The sequence below is a fragment of the Pygoscelis adeliae genome, unplaced genomic scaffold, assembly GCF_000699105.1.
Source record: "Pygoscelis adeliae isolate BGI_AS28 unplaced genomic scaffold, ASM69910v1 Scaffold290, whole genome shotgun sequence".
Classification (NCBI taxonomy): domain Eukaryota; kingdom Metazoa; phylum Chordata; class Aves; order Sphenisciformes; family Spheniscidae; genus Pygoscelis; species Pygoscelis adeliae.
In genome coordinates, this window is record NW_008823965.1 from 1,455,637 (window position 1) to 1,478,876 (window position 23,240).

At 38.7% G+C, this 23,240-nt stretch overlaps 1 protein-coding gene across 1 annotated transcript; it reads left to right on the plus strand.

The window, feature by feature from the left end:
• The first annotated feature begins 284 nt into the window (after positions 1 to 284).
• On the plus strand, positions 285 to 22,519 carry APPBP2 (amyloid beta precursor protein (cytoplasmic tail) binding protein 2). The gene is made up of 13 exons (XM_009324052.1): positions 285 to 379; positions 9,688 to 9,776; positions 10,951 to 11,102; positions 11,816 to 11,939; positions 16,447 to 16,615; positions 17,376 to 17,465; positions 17,960 to 18,027; positions 18,107 to 18,212; positions 18,579 to 18,703; positions 18,905 to 18,990; positions 19,396 to 19,586; positions 20,020 to 20,185; positions 21,076 to 22,519. The coding sequence occupies exons 3-13, from the start codon at positions 10,982 to 10,984 to the stop codon at positions 21,327 to 21,329; spliced, it is 1,500 nt and encodes a 499-aa protein (XP_009322327.1). The 5' UTR covers positions 285 to 379; positions 9,688 to 9,776; positions 10,951 to 10,981; the 3' UTR covers positions 21,330 to 22,519.
• The last annotated feature ends 721 nt before the right edge of the window (positions 22,520 to 23,240 follow it).

Here is a 23,240-nt window from a genome sequence, read left to right on the forward strand (position 1 = left end):
TTTTTTTAATGTATTGGAGAAGGTGATGTCAGTGGTAGAAGGAGTGGAGTTTGCCATGCTCTTCTGTCTTCTTTAATGGTCTGGTAGGAACCAGATGAAAAGAATTGAGACTCATTTAATGATATAGTTTATTAGCCTTAAATCATTCTTTCATGAAAGGGCTGTTTCTCATTCAGCTGCCTCTAAAATATCCAGAGTTAGAGTAAAAGGTACACTGAGATGCTCCATTAATTTCTATTGTCCACTAAATAGGCATTTCATCCATGTACAGGAACGGCTGGAAGTGAGCATTCATCAGGGGAGAAACAATGTGTAAAAACAACAACAAAAAAAACCCACCAGAAACTAAGATGGGGGATAACCCTTCTTTCCTCTGCCGGTAAATTTCTAAAAATCTAGGATGTGCTAAATGAAGCAATTCTTTAGATGAATCTTTACGAACCAGGAGTAGTGGCCCATCATATATGTAGAGTAATAGTATTTATAAGGAAGGCTGATCTTCGCTAGAGACAGGGAAATTGTTTCTACAGCGTCGAAACAGGCATGTACATTTTCTGTATTACTAGCTATTACTTGTCTGCCTTATGTGTTGAGAAATATGGAAACCCCTTTCTGCCACATATGAGCGTGCTCACAGATAATGATGTGGTTGACATATGGCAGTCATCAGATAAAGACATGGAACTAACAATGTGGAAGAACATCTTGGGGTTTGTTTTTAACTGTTAGTAGGTATGACCATTGACAAATAAACTTTCTTGGCATTGCCTGTCCTGATGTTCATTGAGATGAAAGGATGGTACTCTGTGGCTTTTAAAAGCATAAACCCAAAACTTCCTTCTAATGATAGAAATATCCAAGTGTGTATTATTCCCAGATTGTTTAAAAACTAATCTGTACGTGAGCTTAATAGACCATTGACTTCTTATCCTTTTATTAGCACGCTTCACTGGTTGCATTGAATCAGATTCATATGGAGTTCTTCCATAATGAAAAAAGAACCAGCGGTATATCTGACTTGTGAAAAGACTTTCTAATCTGTTTGTTCTGTTTGTGTACATTGATATGTCGTCTTGTTGGGCAGATGATAATAAACATGCTCAGTACTTGTCCTCAAAATAATTTCTGTTGTACTAATCACTAGCCAGTATAACTTTTGTTAATGACAGTAATTGCTTTTCCTGTTTTTTCTGTGGCTTACAACAGGACAATCTTTGATCTGAAATGTGTAAGGTGCACCTATATTCCTCTTACAAGTACACATCTATGAGGTGTCCACATACAGAATAAATGAAACTAGGCTACACGGTGCAGCGAGTGCTTTCCCATTGCTGCCAATGGTAGACTAGTCTTCCATGTCTTCACTACTTGGGTTTTTTTATATCTTTTTTGTGTAGGAGAACCTATCCTCTTTAATAGTCGCATTCAAATTAGCTTATACATAAATGTAACTAAACCTTGGATGGGATGCTGAAAGGAAATCTGTAGCCCTTACTAAATGGTGTTCTAGATGCAGAGATGCATGCCTGCAATGAGTGCCTGGAAGCCTAGCCCAGATTACAGGTCTTTTGGAACAGTGTTTGCATTTTTCTATGCACCTATACAACACTTAGTAACTGGTTCTTGATTTCTATATTTGGATGGCTACGGCAATACAAGTGACAGAGCTGAATTAGGTTAGAATGAGGACAGCATCGCGCCTTTGGGCAGTCCTCTCATGTTGTGTATGGTGCTTGTTTTACTGTTTTGGTTCTGGATACAGTTATTTTCAAAATCTCGTGGATATTAAATATCATTTCAGGTTGGTGAGCTATGTTCAGTACATCCTGACCATCAAGTTCTTTAAAGCAGAAGTAGAATTTCCAAAGTAACTAACAGTCTTTAAAGTAAGACAAACTAGAAGACTTTGAAATCTTCGTTCTGACTACATGGTGGTGGTTGTTGCTGCTGTGTTGAGGGGGTGTTAGTTAGTTGTTAGTATCATATGGAATAGTACTTATTCTTTAAATACAGCTGGGGAAAAGTGATGTGTAATTGAGGATTTGCATGAATATACTTGCATTTAGACCTTGAAAAATATAGAGAATCACTTTCTTTCTTTGATTATTAAAAGGAATAACAATGTTTCCAGTCTTTCACATATAACTTGTAAGTAATGGTTTATTATCCAGGTACTAATCATGGTTTGTGATATTGGAGAAACTGCCACCAGTTTTGCAAAAAATAAAAGGTAGTATCAGTCAGATTTTATTTTGATACACAGATGTTAATTGGCTGTGGCCGTACAAAACTTTTTTTATCATATTCTTTGGTATGAACACTCGAACTTAACATTTGCCAATCTTGCACAGTTTGCCAGCCTGTTCATGTTGATTAAGAAGACACAGGTAGGGTACAGTACAACAGCAGAGATAGTCAATGTGCTGTTATTTAAAAGGGAGGAAAATGCTAGCAGACTGTCTTGGTCTTTGTTTTTTCCCCAGGGTACCCTCTAATCCAGTGTTAGGCTCTATTGTTATAATATATTGCCTTTATTTCCCATTCCTTAACAAATCCAATTACTTTTAATTCTACATATTCCAGAACTGTTAACTTCTAGGACATGCCTTATAAACCTCTGCATTTGCAGTTAACGATCAGGAATCAAAACTGGGATAGTTGCAGAATGTTCTTTGTTGTGAGCTCAGTAAGCAATCGGTTCTGCTGCAAGGTGACAGAAGCAGGCAGGTTCCTAATACTAAGCATATTTATCTTTCTGTACCATTCTTAAACAGTGACTAAAGCTTAAAAAAAGGCAATATCAAATAATCATGACTGCAGTAAAAGAACAAACCTATACTGGTCCAGCAGGGTGTTACTGGATTTTTTTTCAAGCGGCATTTGACTTTTCCTTGCAGCCATTAGAAAAAATAATAGAGGCAGAGCAGAATGCTTGTGAGGATATCCTGGAAATTTTGAAGTCTACATTTGTGCTAAAAAATATTTAAATGTCTTATTAATCACAGCTGTATTTGGAAGAGCTAAATAACTAGTATTGTTACAAGTAACACCTGCATGGGGCAGGGGGGGAATGTGCAAACATATCGTGTTTTGTTTCCTTTGTGTCTTTGCCAGGTTTATGCATATCCTGGTTGTGTTGCATCCTAGTAAAACTAGTTAGGTTCTCTTTCTTGGTTTTTTTTGGGGGGAAGAGAGAGGGTGTCTAGTTTTTAGAAGCCAAAGAAAGAAATATGCTAGATCTCAGTTAAAATAGGACGTGCCTGGCAGGTAGGCAGCATTTGCAAATGCCAAAATTCTGTATTAAAAAGTAGGTGACAACTGGAATAAACTGTAAGTCCTCAAAAAAACTCAAAATGAGGAAAATCAAATTATTATATTTTGTAGTTTGTTGGGGAGAGGATAGCGTTTTGAGGGAGGGAGTTAATGTAAAGAGTCTAGTTTCTATTGACAGAAACAAGATACTGAACTATTCAGTCCGATGACTGTTTGGTTAGTGTCTTATAAGGAATTCAGTTTGTTCCCCCGTGCCTCGGCTTTATATTCTGTTATGTGTACTTATCTCATTTCTTTGGTTCTCATGGTGCTTTTGAAGAGATACTGCTTCATTAGTTTTAGTGTTCTCTGTCATAGGTATTTGTTGCAGTTACGCACTAGCAGGCTGATCTTGGACATGTATTGGCTAACAAGGAGTTTCATCCAATGTTTATTTTCCTCTTGGAATGTCTTTTCTGGATTGTGTGTTTTTCTTTTTTTTACATTGATTTTTTTCTTGAAAATCATTTGGGTCCAATGTTCTTTGAATGTTTTCTGATGAGATCATTAACCACAGGAACAATTGGAGATGACATTAATTTGTTTTAGTTAGTTAGTGCAGACTTGTAACCTTTAGTAATAGCACTATGCTGACTTGTTTTGCATTAAAATTTTTAGGTAAAACCCAGAAGGCTATAATCATGCTTTCTCCTTGAAGTGGTAGATAAAACTTCTGAAGTGCTCCTAGCTTGATGTGAATAAAAATACCAGATTTTGAGTTTAGATCCTGATAGCTCCAACTTCTATAATAATGAGTGTAGCTGCAGTATCATGTCTCCTCACTGTATTCTGCTAATCCAAAAAAGAACAAGCATGGCTAATAAAAGCTCTTGTATCGCATCTAGGTATTCTTTGAACCAAACAAAATGAATAAACAGGAATTTGCTGACTGTTCACAACAAGCAATAGAACATCCATTCTCTGCATTGCAGTAGAGATTGTTTTTACTGATGAAGAATGATTGTAAGCATAACCTCTATAAGATTAGAATAAAACTAGCTTGTCCCAGGTCTTCAGTCTCCTGGGTAGTTGACGAGAGTGAAGAGGATAAACTACCCATGAAATGAAGTATAGCTGTGCTGCTTTAGTTCAGAGGTTTTCTGACCAGAGGAGTACAAATGAGGTCATAAGCAAGCAATGTATGAGGGAGGCAAAAAATCCCAGAGCAAACGGGTCATATTTTGTAGGACTTCTGCTGTGACCGATCAGCGTGACTTCACAAAGACTTAATTACATTCATCCTGCTGTATTTTTGGGGGTCAGAAATTAAATGTATGTGTGGGAAACGATCATGACTTCTGCATGTGTGCAAACACACATGTACCACCATGCTGATCATCTGGTTCGGCTTCCAGAGTAGCGTGTGCAGTAGGACTTCACTGAACACTGCTTGAATTAAATTGTATCCTTGTATCGCCCTCTTTTTAAATTAAAGCCTCACAGTGAAGGAGAATCATTACTTCATTAGTTTTTTTCCAATTATTATTACTCTTTATTTTAACACGTGCCTTATTTCTATAGTCTAAATTTAGACTAGAACTGAACCATCTTCCCTTGTTATGTCTTTACTGGTTTGAAACTTCTTGCCGTTGCTTACCATTCTTCTAACTTGTATTACTCAGTTTGCTTTTTTTTTTTGAACCTCTAACTATAGGGCGTGTTTTCTGATCCTGATATGCTGTAGCTTCCCTATTTTTTTCGGTATCCTTGTTGAGTCTTAGACACGTGAGCTCATTATCTGAATTATGATGAGCTCTAATCATGAACAGAGGTGTTTAGCTCCTGGCTGAAGCAATAATTCCTATTTCCACTTCATTTCCTTTGTACTGATTTAACTTCAAAGCAAACTGGGTTTCTCCACTTACTGCTGCGGAGAATCATACATGTGTGTGACTGTAAGGCTCTGACTTTGTATCCCTTGTGCTGGACTCTGTGTAGATGTGAAACAAAAAACTGCTGATACGGTACAGAAAGAGGAGTGAGCGGGAAGATGTGGAGAAGCGTGCTGTGTGTGAAAGCAGTAGGCTCCAAAAGTTGTCTCTGAAGTTAGGCTTATTCAATAAGGCTGGGGTGTTTTTTTCTTGGTTACTTATTTGATTGAGGTTCATAAAGATCAGCTTCATAATTGGTAGTATGTTTTCAAAGAAGAGCTGTAAAGTTGGCTTTTTTTAATGCCCTAGACAATATCCAATAGAACTAGTGCTTGTCCAGAGGCTTTGTAGATGGTTTTGAAATTGATTTAAAAGAATCGAATGTACTTACATTTCTAACTGATTATTTTCTAAGGCAGCTCCCTCTGAGTCATTTGTCAACAGATTGATTCAGTGCACTGTTGACTCTCAAGAAACTTTTTCCTTCCTTGTTAAGTAGGGAAGGAAGATTGTGGTTACAGCCAACCTTTTTTCCCAAATACTGATGTTTGTTGATTAAGCATACAGTCCTTCCCAAATTTGGCATGATATTCCACATTACATTATTAGACATTACTAAACATGCTGGGGAGCTTCTTAGAATTTCTTGTATCTTTACTTCTTACTGAAATATCCATATTTATTTTTCAGTCCTCTTCCAAACTGGAGCAATAGGAGCATATTTTTCAAGTTGCGTATGCTACAGTCCCTCTTCTAGAGGGTCCTTTTACAACTGGTTAGAATTAATCTCCAGCTGCTTTAAAATGGTTTTTTTGTTGGGTTTTTTTCATTTTTATTATTTTTTTCATTAGGTTTAGAAAAAAATTTTCTCTTGTGCCTGTACGTAGTGAAACAGCCCAGAGTGTTGGTGACACAAATACCGTATAGCTTTTTCTCTTGTGTTACGGCTTTGCTTTTGCTAGCAGTTTAACATAACTTTGTCTTTCTTTCCAGGGGTTTGTAGGAAGTATCTCTCATCTATCCAGAGAGAGAAATCTGACAAGAACTTTAATAGAATTACATGTGCATGATGATATAATATAGATAAATTACAAGTTAACATTATTCAGATGTTTAATTGGGGACACCACTATATGCAGCTTTTGAATGTTTAGGTGGATGCGTTACGAGTTAAATATTAAGCCTTAGATCCTGAAGGAGGATCATGGCGATTGTCTCACAGCTATGCAAAACAGTTTGATTGTGCATGTGTGTGGTAATACATCTAGATATTAAACTTACACCTTGGCTCGTGTCTTCAGTGCCAGAATTAATGCGTCCATGTGAGCTGATGAAGTTGGAAGTAACACTGTAGGCTTTTATTCATTTTTCTATAGTTAAAGAAAAATAAGTATCTCTTAAGCTCCAAATAGGTTAAGTTTGTGTCTAAAAGACATTTGTTTCTTAAGAAAAGAATAGTTCTTCAGAAGTCCAAACCTCTGCCATTCTTGTCAGGGCATGTTTTTCTTGAATCGCTATTTTGTTTTGGTTTTTTTGTGTTATGTAGCAAAGCTTGTGGTCAGGAATTTTGTCTTTCTGGAGCTTTAACAAGAGAACCATTTCTTCAGTGCTTGCAACTGCTTCTTAATGGACAAATGAGTGTTACTGAATCTCCTGGAATTGCTTCACAGTTTGACTTATACTCACTCACTATTTCCATGTCAAATTTTGTTTGAAAATATTGCTGTAACAGCTACAAGAGTTTCAAGAGACTTCAAGCTGAGTTAGTTCCTTAAAAATGTTTGCCAGTATGTTGAGGGAAGGGTGAATAGTGTGGTAAACGTTCCAAGGATACCGTATTTCTGGTTATACCAGTGAAAAATAGGTTGGGGTTTTTTTGCATGCCAGAATGGTGCAAGTGTTTACCTTTGAATTGGCATGAGAGATGTGCAGATAGCAGGCTTGGACCTTTGGGCCATAAACCAAATTTTACATGTGCCTGAAATAATTGATGTATCAAAATTGAGGGTGTAGTTTGGGACCCGCCCACCCCACCACCACCAGGGCATTTATTTATTAGGAATTTAAGAATCACATGTAACCGTGGGCGTATTACGACATGTGTTTATGTAACTTCATAAATATATTAATTTTTTAAAGTTTTACTACAGTTAGTATTTGGTAAACTAGGATCAGAGTAATCTCTGGGATTTTTAGTTAGCACTGCGAGGTGATAAGGGGAAATGATAATGGACTTGGTTGAAAGCCTAAATGTCGAACATGCGATAGTACTTTTGATTGTTTTAAGTCTTGGTAAAATAGCTTGGGTATATGTCTTAGTTTTGTCCAGAAATTATCTTATCAATTATTGATAAGATGTCTGCCTTCAGTTTTGGGCCTGGAATGCTAGGTGAGATTTAATCCTCTTTTTTGATTGTGGAAAATATGTTTTAGATTTTATAGAACAGTTACCATTAGACAGCTGTGTTGAAGAAAATGAGAACACTTAACCATGACTGTAGTTTTTAAGTACACCGGGCTGGATGTTCTTTCACTGCCAGAGAGAATATAGCTTCAGAAGAAACTCTGATCTCTTTGAAGTACAGGGACACAGCACTATTTTATCTGAGGAGGAACTTTGCGTGCAAACTTGCACTGGTTTTTAAGAGTTCCTTTTTTTCCTCAGCGAAATAGATGACTAAAAGGAAAGCATTAATTTCTGGCAATTGACGTTACGAGGTCAAAATGTTTTTGAAGGTTTTTTTGTAGGTTCTGTTGTTAAAATAACCAACTTGCTGTGATGTAGAATTTGTGTCGTGCTTTTATAAGAAGAGTTGACTAAAACTAAATTTCTGGCTGGAGGGGATGTTCTCACGTGCTGTTTTGAATACTAATTCATCTGCTTCCAGTGTTTGTGGAGGAAAAGGTGAAGCAGACACAAGACGCTTATCAATAAAAGGTTTTAAAGAAAATATTAAAATTGAGAGGAATATGAAAATTTTCATCAAATCTGTGCTTGTAATTGAGCATCTCTAATGTGTGCTCTCAGCCTTACTTTTGCTTACGTAATAAGGGTAGCTGCACTCCTCGTGCCAAAGTTCCTCATAGCTGTAAAACCTGCGTAGATAGCACGGAGGGCTTGCTGTAGGTATGAATATGCCCATCTTGGACAGCGTATGTTTGAACGTCTTAATATATGGACTAGAAATTAAGGTTTTCTGAATAACTGTTGAGTGCAACGTAGCAGTGCTTTACCTGCGTGCTCATGATGGCATGAAAGTCCAGTGTATAATCTCGTTTGTGTCTACTGGTAAACGGTAGTTTTCCCATCCCTGCATCGCATAGCACAGATACCACAAAAGAACAGAGGTGGATCTTGAATGGCCTGTGTTGAAAGATACGGCTTCCAGAGAGAGGTGCCCGAGAGAGATGAGCTACTGCCTTCTCCCTTTTTCCCCGTGGAGTTACTGCCTGGCAGAAAGATTTCTTTTTTTTTTTTTTTATTAAAAAAGGGTGGGGGTGTGTTTGTGTTTTTTCTAGAACACCTAAAATAACAACCGGTTGTACTGCAGCAGTCCTGTGTGATCCAGTACTGTGCGTCTAGCAGAGGCTGGTGGTGGTACATATGCCTATGGCAAGCGTATCGTGGTGTTTCCTTAGGTCCCATACCCTGCTTTCAGTCATTTGTGGTTCAGGGGCTTCAAGATATCAGGAATTGGTAGCCCACAATGGATTTTTCTGCCATATATTTGTACAGTCACTTTTGTACCTATGTAAATTCATAGTATTTATAGCATAATGTGGCAGATAGTTCTGCAGCTTAGCTATGCATTGCATAAAGAACTGTCTCCGTGGTTTGTTTTTTATGAACAAGTCAACTGATATATTTGCTTATCTGCAGACACAAATCAGTTTGGGCATAAAACTAGCTATTGCTTTTAATAAATGCATGAACAGATTCACGTGAGTTTTCCCATTTACTTACGCAGGAATTACTTGTGTAAGCTCAGGTATTAATGGGGTCAGGGCTCATGCCTGTCTCTGGGTATTGACTCATTGCAGAACTTGTGGGCTTGGGGTGTATTTATATATAATATAAAATGTATTTGCACTGCTGTGTGCTAGATTCTGTGTCATTTAAAAATGTTTTTAACACATTTGGTATTGAAGAAGCTATTAATTGTGGGTTTTGTTAACTTTAGGATTTTTGGGGGGTTTGTCTTGGCTTTCTAGCTTAGGTATTGTAGTGTTTTATGATGCGGGTGGACATAGTAGGCACTTGCTATTTTTACCTACGAATGTATTTTCTTGAAACCACCTATGGAGCTCTCATAGCTTGTGTGCTCAGTTTTTAAATGCTAAAGTTGTGCTCCTGTGTAGAGATAGTGGAACTATTACTTCTTAGTCTGCTGTATTTCAATACTTTGAAGTCTAGACTTCATCATAAGTCATCTTTGCTATTAAGCTAAATTCCCCAGAAGAATTCAGTCTTAAATTTTAAAATGTGTTTATATTTTTCTTTCAGCTTTACCAACAGGGCCGCTTATGCCAGCTGGGTAGTGAATTTTGTGAACTAGAAGTTTTTGCAAAGGTGCTACGAGCTTTAGATAAAAGGTAAGTGTCTTAATATATCAATAATTCTCACTTCAGCTCTTACCTTTTGATCTAGGTTTTGAATTTGGAAAATGTGTCTAATTTTCTTGGTCTTACTAGCCCGTCTAATAACCATAAGAATATCTCGTTAGATTTCTAGATGAACTTTTAAGTTACGATGTCTTTCTTTCTGTCTCAAAAAATAAAACGTTCATAACATCTGTGTAAATGTACCAAGTACTTGGTTCCCAAAGTGCTTGCTTTGTTATTGCTGTGCAGTCGGTTGTGGCGGTTTAAGCCGGGTAGGCAGCTAAGCCCCACACAGCCACTCAAGCCCCACACAGCCTCTCGCTCACTCACCCACCCAGTGGGATGGGGGAGAGAATTGGAAGGGTAAAAATGTGAAAACTCATGGGCTGACATAAAGACAATTTAAAAATTAGAAAAAAGAGGAAAAAGAAAACAACAAAGAGGCGGGGGGGGGGGGGGGAAAGCACAAACTAGAAAAAGAAGTGGTACAAACCCCCACATTGCTCACCACCAACCGATCAATCAATGCCCAGCCGGTCCCTGAGCAGTGGCAGTCAAAGTATCTGTTTCGTGCTGTTGTAGCAAACCCTAAGCGAAGGGTTATCATGCTGATAGGATCGCCCCAGTTTAAAGAGTTTTCCTGTCAGAAAATATTCCAATTTGTGGTGTTATGCTCGGAACTTGACTTTTTTAGATCAGATTCTGTGTAGCCAAAATAAGCTTTGAGTCTTTAGACATCCCTCCCTCCCATTGTTTGCGTGTGTGTGATGATAACGGGTCGTCGCTGCTCACTTATCGGCAATTTCTATGGGAGTTGTGGGGTAAGGGTGGATTTGAGGCTTCCCGCCCCTCTAAGTTTTAGCTTAAAAATATTGTTCTCCAGTTTTAATGTTGTGTGGGTAGCTTGTGTTTTGCTTACACTGGAGGGTGTCCTTCTAAAGAACTTTGTGTACACTCACTTTATTTGTTGGATAATCCAACAACTGTAATCCGTTAGCCTCGAGATTGACAATTACGCTTGTATTCATCTGGTTTTGGTTTGAGAGAGGGTTGGAGTTATTTCTCTGAATCGCTACTCGTTTGAATTCATGGCACTCAAGAGCCAACTGACTGCAGTGTTTTAAAAACTTCATGTGTAATCAAATTCTGTTTTCTTTTGTTTCAGACATCTGCTTCATCACTGTTTTCAGGCTTTGATGGACCACGGAGTAAAAGTTGCTTCTGTACTGGCCTATTCTTTCAGTAGACGGTGCTCCTACATAGCAGAATCGGATTCTGCTGTAAAAGAAAAAGCAATCCAGATTGGTTTTGTTTTAGGTAACTGGTGATGATGGGCTGTTTAAAGTACGATACTTTCTTTCATGCAAGCTTCAGTTTAGCTAATGCTGATTTCTTCATGTTAATGCCTGTGATTTGTTTTTAAAGAACATGTGTGGTTTTGGAATGTAACTTTTAGAAAACTACTTGGTGTCTTAAGAAAAATATATTGGATTTTAATATCTAAGAATATATAGGCATATCTTTGCTATTTCAAATGTTTTAGATTTAAAATTTGTTTGCAGATGTGATGCTTAACGTTAAGACTGCATAATTTTAGCATTGGTAAGTATTTCTTGACAGAAAACTGTAGGAAAACTATGTAATACCAAAAAGTCATCCTCAGCTGAAGGAGAATTCTTCTACTCTTTTTTTCATCCTTTTCAATTCAGGACTGGAAGGTTTAACCTTGACAGGATTCCCATACGTAGTATGCAGTTCTATGAAATTTTGTCAGAACTGTTTTGTGAAACAGAAAAAGGCTTCCTTTGCGCTCTTTTTTTTTTTTCTCAAGTTGTTCAGCAATGACTTCCTGTATTTTGGCACGGGGAATACTGAACTAATGCATTCCTGTCTTTATTTCTATTTGTAATGAAATATAAATAGTCTTCTTAGAAGACTTGAGCAAACCCTTTTTCTCTTAAGGTGTTTTGCTGTTCAAATTTCTGCTTGTTCTTGATTTTTATTTTTTTTCCCCTTCCCCCCTCCCCCAGGGGGATTCCTGTCAGATGCAGGCTGGTACAGCGATGCTGAGAAGGTATTTCTCTCCTGCCTTCAGTTATGCACCCTTCATGATGAAATCCTTCATTGGTTTCGTGCCGTAGAATGTTGTGTAAGGTGAGCTCACCTTTAATTCCTATACGTCTTACTGTGAAATACGCATTAATATGTTACCAACTGCCTGGAACCATCAAGCTTCGGATGTTCCCTTTAGTGTTCTGCTGCACCAAACCACTTTCCTGGCTAGAGCTGAAGGCCAGAAGGTGCTTGTTTTACACTAGTCCCTGAGTTTTCAACTTGTAAACTGGCAGCACAGTTAATGAGAAGAGCCACCATTTTGCCTTTCTGCATAATGTGTCATAGGTAACAGGTACTGGACAGTGAGTGGTCCAGCACCTTGGGGGTTTTTTCAAGGGTTTTTGCACGTGAAGGAATGTTGGGGTTTGCTGAAGTTGTATTTACTACAAGAAGAATTTGCCAGATCCAAACACAAATGATATAAATATAGTTGAGCAGAACTGAAAGGAGAACATACCTTTCCTGATGCCACATCCAATGAGTTCTCTTGCTCCATGCAGAGCTACTTAACTATGTCATTAGGTAAATATTTAGATGTCCAGTTCTTGTGGACACCTTGAGCCACAGCTTAAACATTTGGAAAAGAATTTTTGCTTTTAGGAGGCGTTTGGGTTTTGTACCTGCCTCGTTTCTCAAGGCCTGGAGTGGCATCCGTTGACATTCAAATCCCATTCGCAGGGGCCTCAGATTACGACTTTCAGTTTTTAGTTGCTCTGCTCTTACGTCTGTGTATCTAGATGTGTGCTGTACTGATGCAGTCTGCAGCAAGTAGCCAGGTTGTTTTCACTGGTAAGACCATGACTGACCTCTTCTGCGTGCTACAGGTATACACTTGAACACCTGTGTGCTAGTGAGCATAGTTAAAATAGGATTTTTTATTTTTTTTAGCTGCTGTAATGAACAACAAAGTACGTACTGTATTTATCTGAATATAGGGCAAAACTTGTTTTGGAAAACTGCTCCAAAAAACCCGTGTCTTGTTTATGGTTGGACAAATACAAAGAGTAAATAGGCTTTGCCAGTAGCTGCTTACTTTATGTGCCAACCAGAGGGCCGTGGCAACAGTTGCTGCTCTGCCTTATTCTTCCCTGCCAGCTACCACTGGCTTTCATTTCAGAAATATGATGATGCCAGGAGAAGACTGGGCACACATACACACCTTCCTAGAACTGGGGAATGGTAGCTGTAGTACCACTGTTAGTACTTGGTCCTTTGCCTTCTAATTAATCTAAAAAAGGTTTCCTGGTTGTATCGGGCTCTTTGGCAAGCTGGAGAAGTTGCCTTAAAAATAAACTCCTTCCCCATCTCCAAATAGAAAATAAGAAGGTAAAGAAAGGAAAAAAAGGTAACCCTTTCTCTGTTGGACACAGCATACAGCCCACAGTTGTGGAAAGAAGATTCTTCATTTTGTGCCAGAAAAAAACATCCTGTGTTATGATGAACTCTTCTGAACTGGAGATGTTAATTCTGTTGGGTAGAGGCAGCCGTTGTTCTTGTGATGAAAGCTGATGGCCTGCACGTAACATTAAGTCCCTCTGGGCAGCGGTGTGAACGAGGAGACACCGCTTTATGCGCAGGCATCTCCTCAACAATCAAATAACAGCATCCTTCAGTTGGAAATATATCAAACAAAGAATTTAAAACACTTTCAGAAGCGCTAAGTATGTAAAAAATCTGAAAACCTTTTTGTGGGGGAAAGCAGTAATTATACTGTGCTTCAAAGTCATGAGGCAGTACGATAAACTTTTTGTTGTTACCGTCTAATCCCTACTGTAGAATATCTTGTTCTTACCGCTGTGCTTGCACTGGAGTTAGGTGGAGTTTTAAGAGAACAAAATTAAGTCCAGCTTTTGAAAACATGACACTCTTTTAAAAAGAGTGGCTCTTCTTATTCTAAAAGCTAGAAAGTCTAGCCTCTGGGAGTTTAATACATTGCATTATAATAGAATACAAATTTAAAAAATGGAAAGTTTTGTGTTGTTTAGACATTATTTGGTGTTTCTTTGTACTAGCGTAGTAAATTATGTGGAGAAACTTGAGAAAACTTGAAGATCTGAGATTTCTGCAAGCTTGTATACTACTTTCCTGCACACATCGTGCTCCTTTAGGTTTGCTTTCTCTCATTATTACATGTTAAACGACAAGGCACAAATACATATTACAAATACGTGGTCCTCGCGCTTCATTGTTTCACATTTTGCTATTCTTGTTTTTTCCTGATGTTTTTAGATTTCCTAAGCTGCCGTGTAACGTTGTGTTTGCTACGTTTGTATGCTCTTAGAGAATGATTTTATTTGGGTGGAGGGGCAAGTTATTCCCCGAAAGCTATTACTGCAGACATCAAAGAAGATTCATAGCTATTAGCATAAATGTCCTAAGGCATTTATTCTTCCTCTTGCCTTTATCTTCTAAAATTCCTTTGGATTAATAAAGGATTTTTTGTTACTCAAAACCAGATCACATAAACTCTGCTTATCCTAGAGGATTGGGTTAGGTTTAGCTTGGTTTTTGGGTTGATTTCTTTGGTTTTAGACACTATCACTGAAGCATCCAGATACTGGATATTATCTATCCCAGGCGCTTATCTAAATTGCAGTGCTGTCCCTACTGGCTTATACCATTACATGGGATTTGGGCTTTGTGTTTTTGATGTTGGGTAGCAGCTCCCAGTTGAATGGCGTAGGCGAAATACGGTTTCCCTGAAGAGCGGAACTGTAACTGCTTAGTTTTTCTCTCTAGTTTCTTTTAAAATTCCTGTCTCTTGTTGCTTGAATGTTAGATGGTTTTCTGCTGCCTCTGACCAAGAACACAATGCACTTCTACATCATGTTGAGTCTTCAGACCTTATTTAAGGAAAAATGTGGCCGTTGCTTTTTTCTTTCTGTTCTTGAGCCATGTTGCTGTGCTTCTCACGGGAAGGCTGGTGTGTGTTTATGTAGCTTGTTTCAGGTTGGTTGGGGTTTTTTTTTTTTGGAAGGTTTTTTCTTTTGAACTTCTCTTTGTGTGGCTAATACACACCTGCTGTGCGCTTGCCTGCCACTCCCTTCTTGTGATAACACAAACTTTATTTCCTTTCTCCTTAGTGTTTGAGTTTCATGATGTGTTTCAATAGGAAAGTATAGGAGGAGGCTATGTTAGAGGCAGGCTGAACTTACAGGACAAACTTCGATGCATTACTTTGCTGTTGCAGGAGGCGTGGCTATAGTAGCTTATAAACCTCTACTCAGGTTTAGAGAAGAGAAACATTTGATCAAAAACCTCGCTGTTCCTTCCTTCCCCCTTAACAGTTTATTGGGAAGATCTATCATAATGTATCATGAAAGGTGTGAAGTGCTGTACCTATACATTAGCTCACGTTTTCAGAGTTTTAGCCTCTCTGCAGTACAGCGTTACCTCCTGCTCCACTTCACCGCGTGCGTTTCTCTTCCTGTGTTACGTTGTCCTCCTGATCTGCAAAGGCTTGCCTGATGTTTTTCAATCTCTGTTACTCATTGTCTAATAACAGATTTCCAGGAGGGACAATGGAGGTTAATTTACCAAAATTTCCTGTGTGCTAAATGGCAGGCACTTGCAGTAGAGAAGGAACAGCTGTTTCTTCTTCGCCTGCAATGGGCAGGAACACAATTCTGCCCTTTAGGCTTGGAATATGATAACACACACATTTCCTACATATCTCTTTAAAGTAAAGAAGCATCAGCTTACACTTAGCAACAAACTTCTTTACTTCTGTTTTAAATAGATGCTAGGAGCTGAAATTGTTACTTTTCTAGAGAAACAAGAGTACGTTTCAATAGCGCTGTGTTTTATTGTCTGCATTTGGCTGTCGTCTCATGAAGCTTCTGTTAATCCTTCAGATGGAAAGGCAGTGGGTTGGGAGATGGGGCAAGGCAGGGGGAGAGGTTTTTTAGAGTTGTTGTGAACTGGGTCAGCAAAGTGGCCTTTTCTGGTGGCGCTAAGTCAGTGCTGGCTATCATGTTGAGTGGATGGGATTGAGTCTCTTGTGAAGACACACACACCATGCCCCCCCCAACCCCAAAATTGCCCCCTTGTGAAGCACTGTGCTACTTAAGGTTTGAGGAAAAAGTGCAGAGATGCATGAAAACTAGCTATGTCTGTACTTATTCAGTGTCTGTTTCAGTTTACTATGCTTTGGAAAGGAGGTAGAAGGGATTTAATACTGTATATTACAGGGGTTTGGAAATGGAATTTTATCAGCGTTGAGAAGAATGGATTTTATGAAAGATAAAACAAAGCCACCACACCAAAGTGGTTCAAACATTGGATATGTAAAACTGCATCAATATGTAAAACCACTTGTCCTCTCCAACGATAAAAACCCTTGCCACGCAAGAGACAAAGCATGGTGTACTGAAACAATATTCTATAAATAGTTCTCCTGTATTACTGAATTCACAGTGCAGTTTTGTTGGGATGACAGCCCGGTTCCATTGTAAGTATAATACCAAATTGTAGATCCACGGTACTACTGTATATTGAAATGGCTTATTCAGACGCTGTTTAGACGATCTCTTTACCTCTTCCTAAGGTTGCTGCATGTTCGAAACGGTAACTGTAAATACCACTTGGGAGAAGAAACGTTCAAACTCGCTCAGTCCTACATGGACAAACTTGCAAAACATGGTCAGCAAGCAAACAAAGCGGCACTCTATGGGGAGCTGTGTGCTCTGCTCTTCGCCAAGAGCCACTATGATGAGGTGAGTGGGATTTTGGTTTTGTTTTTCTTCAGAAAACGGGATATGAAATCTGCTAGGACGTTCCATGACTGGCTCATTAGTCACGTTATCTTTCTAGCTGGAGCTCCTGATCTCTCTTGGTACCTGTGTGACAGTACCAGAGGAATGCTTGATTTATCGACTTTTCTATGTATTGTTCTGGTTCGTCTACAAGCTTTTAACGGTACTTTAACGTTAAGAAATGACGTGTGACAGATAACCGACACATACTACCGGTCTGTAAATGAAATATTACAATAAGCTTATTTTAATAGGTAAACGTGAATAGCAGAACAGGGGTAACAATTCTTTGCACCTGTTTTTATAAAAACCTGTAACTTAAGTGTAACTGCTGTTTAAACTGCGTTTTTCCTTTAGCTCCAAGGTACGCTGACCAGGAAGCTGTCCTACACAATAGCAATTGTGAGGATCACTTAAAGATTATAAAATACCTTTTTTTGTCTGTAAAAGATAATACAGTCATTGTAATAATACATAACTTAGGCTAGTATAAAATACTTACTTACACGTTCAGTATTTACCTTAAGAGGGCTTTTTAAGCCTAAGTCCTTTAAGACTTAGCTGAACAAGTTTCATTACAAATAAGCAATTAAACAGATTTTTTTTTAAATTTTGTAATGTAAATGACCAGTTTATTTTTCAGAGCCAAGTACTATTTTTCTTAACGTTGCAACGTAGTGAAGTTCCAGCTTCATTATGTTGGTAACTCTTTGTTCAACAGGCTTATAAATGGTGCATAGAAGCTATGAAGGAGATCACAGTTGGCCTGCCTGTAAAAGTAGTAGTGGATGTTTTACGACAAGCTTCAAAGGTGAATTTAAAATCTTCCACGTTTCTTTTGTAACTGAATTACTACCCAGAATGGGTGAGGATAGGCAGTACCTCCAGAATACTTGGGTAACCAGGTCCGTTTTGTGAGCCTTATGGCTTGTTATTTGTGTTGAATCGGTCCAGCTCAGTCTCGGACCTGTGGGGGTTTTGGTTTTTCCTACTTCCTGAAACTGAGTTACAGCTGTTCAAACGAACATCGTGACAAAGTTAACCCGAGAGCGTTCCATAAAAAGGAGGTCTGTTCCCTCTCTGCTCTAGACTAGGTGCAGTCCTAGCCCTTTAGGCATTTATGGCAGAACAAAATACAAGTTTATTAATGTTATCTGTGAACCTTTTCTTAAATAACTGGAAAGTCCTTTAGTAACCACGATGATATTTTGAAATTAAAAATAGTAGTTAGCAATTGGGCCAGTATCTGGAGGAGATGAGTTCTGAGTATACGCCTTTTCACATGCTTCATTTCAACCTGTTTAGGCTTGTGTTGTAAAACGTGAATTTAAGAAGGCTGAACAGCTGATAAAACATGCAGTATACCTTGCCCGGTAAGCAGCATTCCAAAAAAAACCCTTTTAAAATTACGCTTAACTTGCCTCAATTTGTAATATAAGTATGTTTCTACAGGGAGCATTTCGGAGCCAAGCACCCCAAATATTCTGATACGCTACTAGACTATGGATTTTACTTGCTCAACGTAGACAATATATGCCAATCTGTTGCAATCTATCAGGTACGCAGCAGGGCTGAATGCCTGTCTTCAGTTTCTCTTGATATTCATAATCTCTCAAATGTTTCTACTGAAACTCACATACAGTTAAGTCGTAGAGAGAGATAGTAGTTGATTTAATTACTGCAACGCTTGTTCTTTTAAAACAAAACAAAACCCACCCCCTGCCATGGGGTTTGGCTTTTTCCCCCCCTGACTCTTAAGTCGCTTTTATATATTTACTGCCTGAAGTACGTAGGTACAGGCTACAGGATTTCAGAGCCAGTAGATTTACTTCCCCCCCCCGCCCCTTTTTAACAGTGAGAGAGATTCATTAGGGTTTTTTTTCCTGTATTAACCGATGAAGTGGTATTCTTGTAACTCTTTCAGACAGCTCTTGATATCCGGCAGTCAGTATTTGGAGGTAAAAACATACATGTAGCTACAGCGCACGAAGACTTGGCTTACTCTTCGTATGTTCACCAGTATAGCTCTGGAAAATTCGACAATGCACTGTGAGTACAATTGTTTGAGGTACTGGCAGCAAATTTAGTACCGTAAATGGAGAAAAATGTTCTTAAATGCTACAGACTTTCCAGTTAGAATTTAAATACATCAATGTTTCTAATTTAACTGCATTAATGTTTCTAATATTTTATCAGTCAGCTGCTAACTTAAATATATGCATCTTGAATTCTTTATTTAAACTCTTTCAGATTCCATGCTGAACGTGCTATTGGCATTATAACTCACATTCTCCCAGAAGACCATCTTCTCTTGGCATCTTCAAAGAGAGTTAAAGGTAGAACCCTTAACTGCATTACTGGGACGGTTTGAAACCAGCCATTCGGATCTGTTTATAGGCAATGTAAATGGAGGCAATGTTCAAACAGAGGCTGCTCCAGAATATTCTTTGTGGTCCTCAGCGTTCTCGGCCAAAATGTTCTCTGTTAAAACTTAGCTGGAAGACTCTTTTTTTTTTGGGGGGGTGGGGGGGGGGGGGTTGAAGTAAAAATACAGACTATAAACATATATGTTGGGAGCTTGATATCTGGTCATACCTGTTTGAAAACAGTTTGTAATAAACACAACGCCTGATTAGATGTCTCCCAAGATATCTTGGGTAGACGGCTTTCCGCCCCCTACAGCTAACATCTCTTTGTGTTTGGAACACAGTAATGTTGTGTGTTTTCTCTCCTGTACTCAGCACTTATCCTGGAGGAGATTGCAATAGACTGTCACAACAAGGAAACTGAGCAGAGGTTACTTCAAGAAGCTCACGACTTACATCTGTCCTCACTCCAGTTAGCTAAAAAAGCCTTCGGGGAGTTTAATGTACAAACAGCAAAACACTATGGCAACCTTGGAAGACTGTATCAGTCCATGAGAAAGTTTAAGGTAAGATTATACTGATGTAAAGCTCTTGACTTAAAATCTGCAAGACCTCTGTAAATCTGTCACAACAAATGATGGTTTTCAATGTCCACAATTCATAACTTCAGTTGGTAGTTTCAGGGTTGGAAAACTTGCGCTTTATAATTCATCTCTCCAAAGCTTTGTGCAAAAATACTCTGTTAAGATGCACGATGCCTTCAGAGACAGGGTGACAGCGATTTTGATGACAGAAAAAGTGATATTATTTGCTGATCCGCTTAACTAAGAATTTGGAGAACGTGATTTGGTTTTGGCTTGCTTACTTTTTGCCTCTTATAAAATACTACAGACTGTTTAGCCACTACATAGTTATGTTTCTTCAAACCTTCCTTTTTCTTCTCTTTTGACGGCATGGTGAGCGGTGTCTGACTGACCTATGTGAATTTGATCCTCATAGGAAGCAGAAGAAATGCACATCAAGGCAATTCAGATTAAGGAGCAGCTTCTGGGTCAAGAAGATTATGAAGTTGCCCTGTCAGTCGGTCACCTAGCTTCTCTCTATAACTATGACATGAATCAATATGAAAATGCTGAAAAGCTGTATTTGAGATCCATAGCAATCGGTAGGTGATTCTTACGACCTGTGACTTCATAGCAGTTTTAGTACTACAGGACACATTATTTAAAAGCATGTTAAAGCTTTTAGCGAAGAACTTAATGAAATGCAAGATGCTTATTTTGTATGTGTTCTCAATCTAAATATAATGCTTCTTCTCGAATGTTCTCCCAGGGACTGAACTCTGGACTTGTAGTATTGTCAGTGCTCCCTCCGAATTCACTCTTGAAAGCATCTGGACACTGACTGATCAAAAGCTTGGGTGTTGGTCTTCAGACTACATTTTGGAGTTGTGGCTAGAACTTAAGTGCAGAATGTAGTTAAATTTTGAAAGAAATGGAAAACTATTGTGCCTGTCAGCCTAACTATGCTCTCATTGAATGTTTTTCTTGCCCATTGTCATTTGCAGTGAACTTAGAATTCTGAATCAAATGCATCTTTGGGCCATGCTGTAGCTCAATTTTGAGACAGACAGTCTTACTTCAGACAGTTACCACGTACAGTGCGTTACAGAAAAATTGGAGATTTTAAAGTAGAAAACTGAAAAACAACTTCACTGTTTAAATTGAATTTGGAGTGAAATCGGGACACAAAATGACTGCCGCCTTCACACGAATGGTGGATTTTTATGCATGCAAAGCTATAGTACAGTTAATGATCTGACTGTAGAGTCCCTGAGGACGAGTTACAATACCCTTAAAGGAAAAGGTGGATAGAATTCAACCCATCATCCAGGAAGCTTGCATGTTGCTTGTGCTCTTGATTTACCGTAACAAAAACGTGATGATTTGCCGTAACGAAAAGGTTCACGTTGTTGGTAAAAATGACATGAGGAATAAGGCGCAACGTATGGCTGGATTACCTTTTAAAATGGGTTTTTCTTTTGGATTTCTTTAGGAAAGAAGCTTTTTGGTGAAGGATACAGTGGACTTGAATACGATTACAGAGGTCTCATTAAACTGTACAATTCCATTGGCAATTACGAGAAAGTTTTTGAATACCACAATATTTTGGCCAATTGGAACCGGTTGCGGGATCGGCAGTTCTCAGTTACAGATGCGCTGGAGGACGTAAGCACCAGCCCTCAATCCACTGAAGAAGTGGTCCAGTCTTTTCTGATGTCTCAGAACGTTGATGGACAGAGTAGCTAAGAACTTGGTCAATTAACCAGTTAAGGTTTTTTCCCCCAGGTTACAGGGGGAAAAGTCATACTGTGAAATCTAAACCATGTAGTTCTCTGGGGGCTGGAATTTGCATTGAAACACTGGTCCAGTCTACTGAAGAGTGTCCATACGGATGAATGTGTGTTAAATTCTTATCAGCATGTGTATGGCATGTTTAGTTCGGCTCACATTTTTAACTTGGTATTCCCGAAAACCCCTTCTTTCTCTCTTCTTTCAAAAGAAGCTACTTTGCAGAAAGTCTGCAAGAAAACATTAAATAAAACTGTTTGAGTTCAAAAGAGTTGCATTCTTATTATGAATGGAAGGTTTCATCAAGAGCTTTCTTCTGATACATAGAAAGAATAAATGCTGTACTGTAAGAAGTTACACCAGAAAGGTCTTTCTACCATATGCATTGTAGCAAAGTTAATCGTAGCTATCAAGAAAAGGGAGAACGCCCTAGCCTTGGCCGCTGCCTTATGAAGAAAAGCGGCAAAGAACCGCTTTGGAGAGCAACATACTCCTTGCGAACCACGATAGGTTGTAAGCCAGCAACCACCGTATGTTGTTTTTAATATCCTGAACTGGACCAGTGTTCATCTGTAGGCGATAGGAGATCCAGTAGACCAGCAATCTTAGCTTCCTTTGGTACCAACCGAGAGTGCTAATCTTCTGAACAGGACCAGGAAAATCAAAAGTGGACCAGCCTGCTAGAAACAGCTTTTGGACCAGTGGCTTTAATTTAATATTTCTGCCCCTGCATTCACTTTTACAGTAGAATTATTTCATTTAGATGTATGATCAGTGCAAAATTATATTCATGTAATAGATACAAAACTAGGAAGTGAACGTTCTTTAGCGGTTGCGATGGCATGTCTTTACCTAGTAAGCTTATACGAGTATTAATGTCAATGCCACAAGCAAAAACTAGAAACGCTTGACTATTTGCTGCAGCCATCTTTTTTTTTTTTTTTCCTTTTTGAATGGGCTTACTCTAATAACGGAGGCAGTAACTTGTTTATACCAGTTAATAGTTTTGTATTACAATCCAGTTCAATTTTCTGTTTCTGGAGAACATAGCTTCTTGTATAGTTTGCAGGGGTCAGCGGAAAATGCCAAAAAGCACAACAGGTCTTTTTTGTGATGCTTCATTTCTACATTAAACAATAGTACAACCAGAAACTGATTCCTTTTATATTAATTTAAAAAGCAGATGTCAGCTGTAAAGATCCTTTAATAATGCCTATCTCACTAGCTTGTCTTAATTTTTCTTCTGTTGGGGGGCTGCTTGGTTGTGTGGTTTTTTGGTTTGGGTTTTGGTTTTGCTCTTTAATGTTGAGGTAATACTCATTTGAAAGTCTGTGTAACATAGAAAACCAGGAACGACTCATTGCTGTTACCTCAGTTCTTCTTACAGCGGCACAAACGGTGCTCCTGTAGTTAGGATTCTGTCGGTTTGGGGTTTTCTCCCTTTCCCCCCCTATTTTCAGGGGTTTGTAACTTGGCCCTGGAAGGTCAGTCCAAGCCGAGGCTCAGCACGCGCGGTTCCTGCCGGACTTGGGCTGGATGTTGTGTTTGGGGTCTGGCTTTTAATTTGTTCTCGAAGTTTGGGACAGGGAAAGCTGCTTGTTGGTCCTCAAGACAGAGTGCAGAGGAGAAACAGAAGCTTCAGACGCTACTTTGAGCTTAATGGCTCTTCGAAGAACTGAAATTTTGCAGGCCAATAGTTCATATACTGGTGCCTTCAAGTATGTTTGGGGGGGAAAGGCTGAATAATACCAACTTTTAAAATGCAGTTATGTAATTAGTGAATGCAGATTTAATGATTGCATACTTGGAATATCTTCACTGACGTGAAAAGAAGTATTTGCATGAAAAACCCCAGTGGTGTTAAGACAC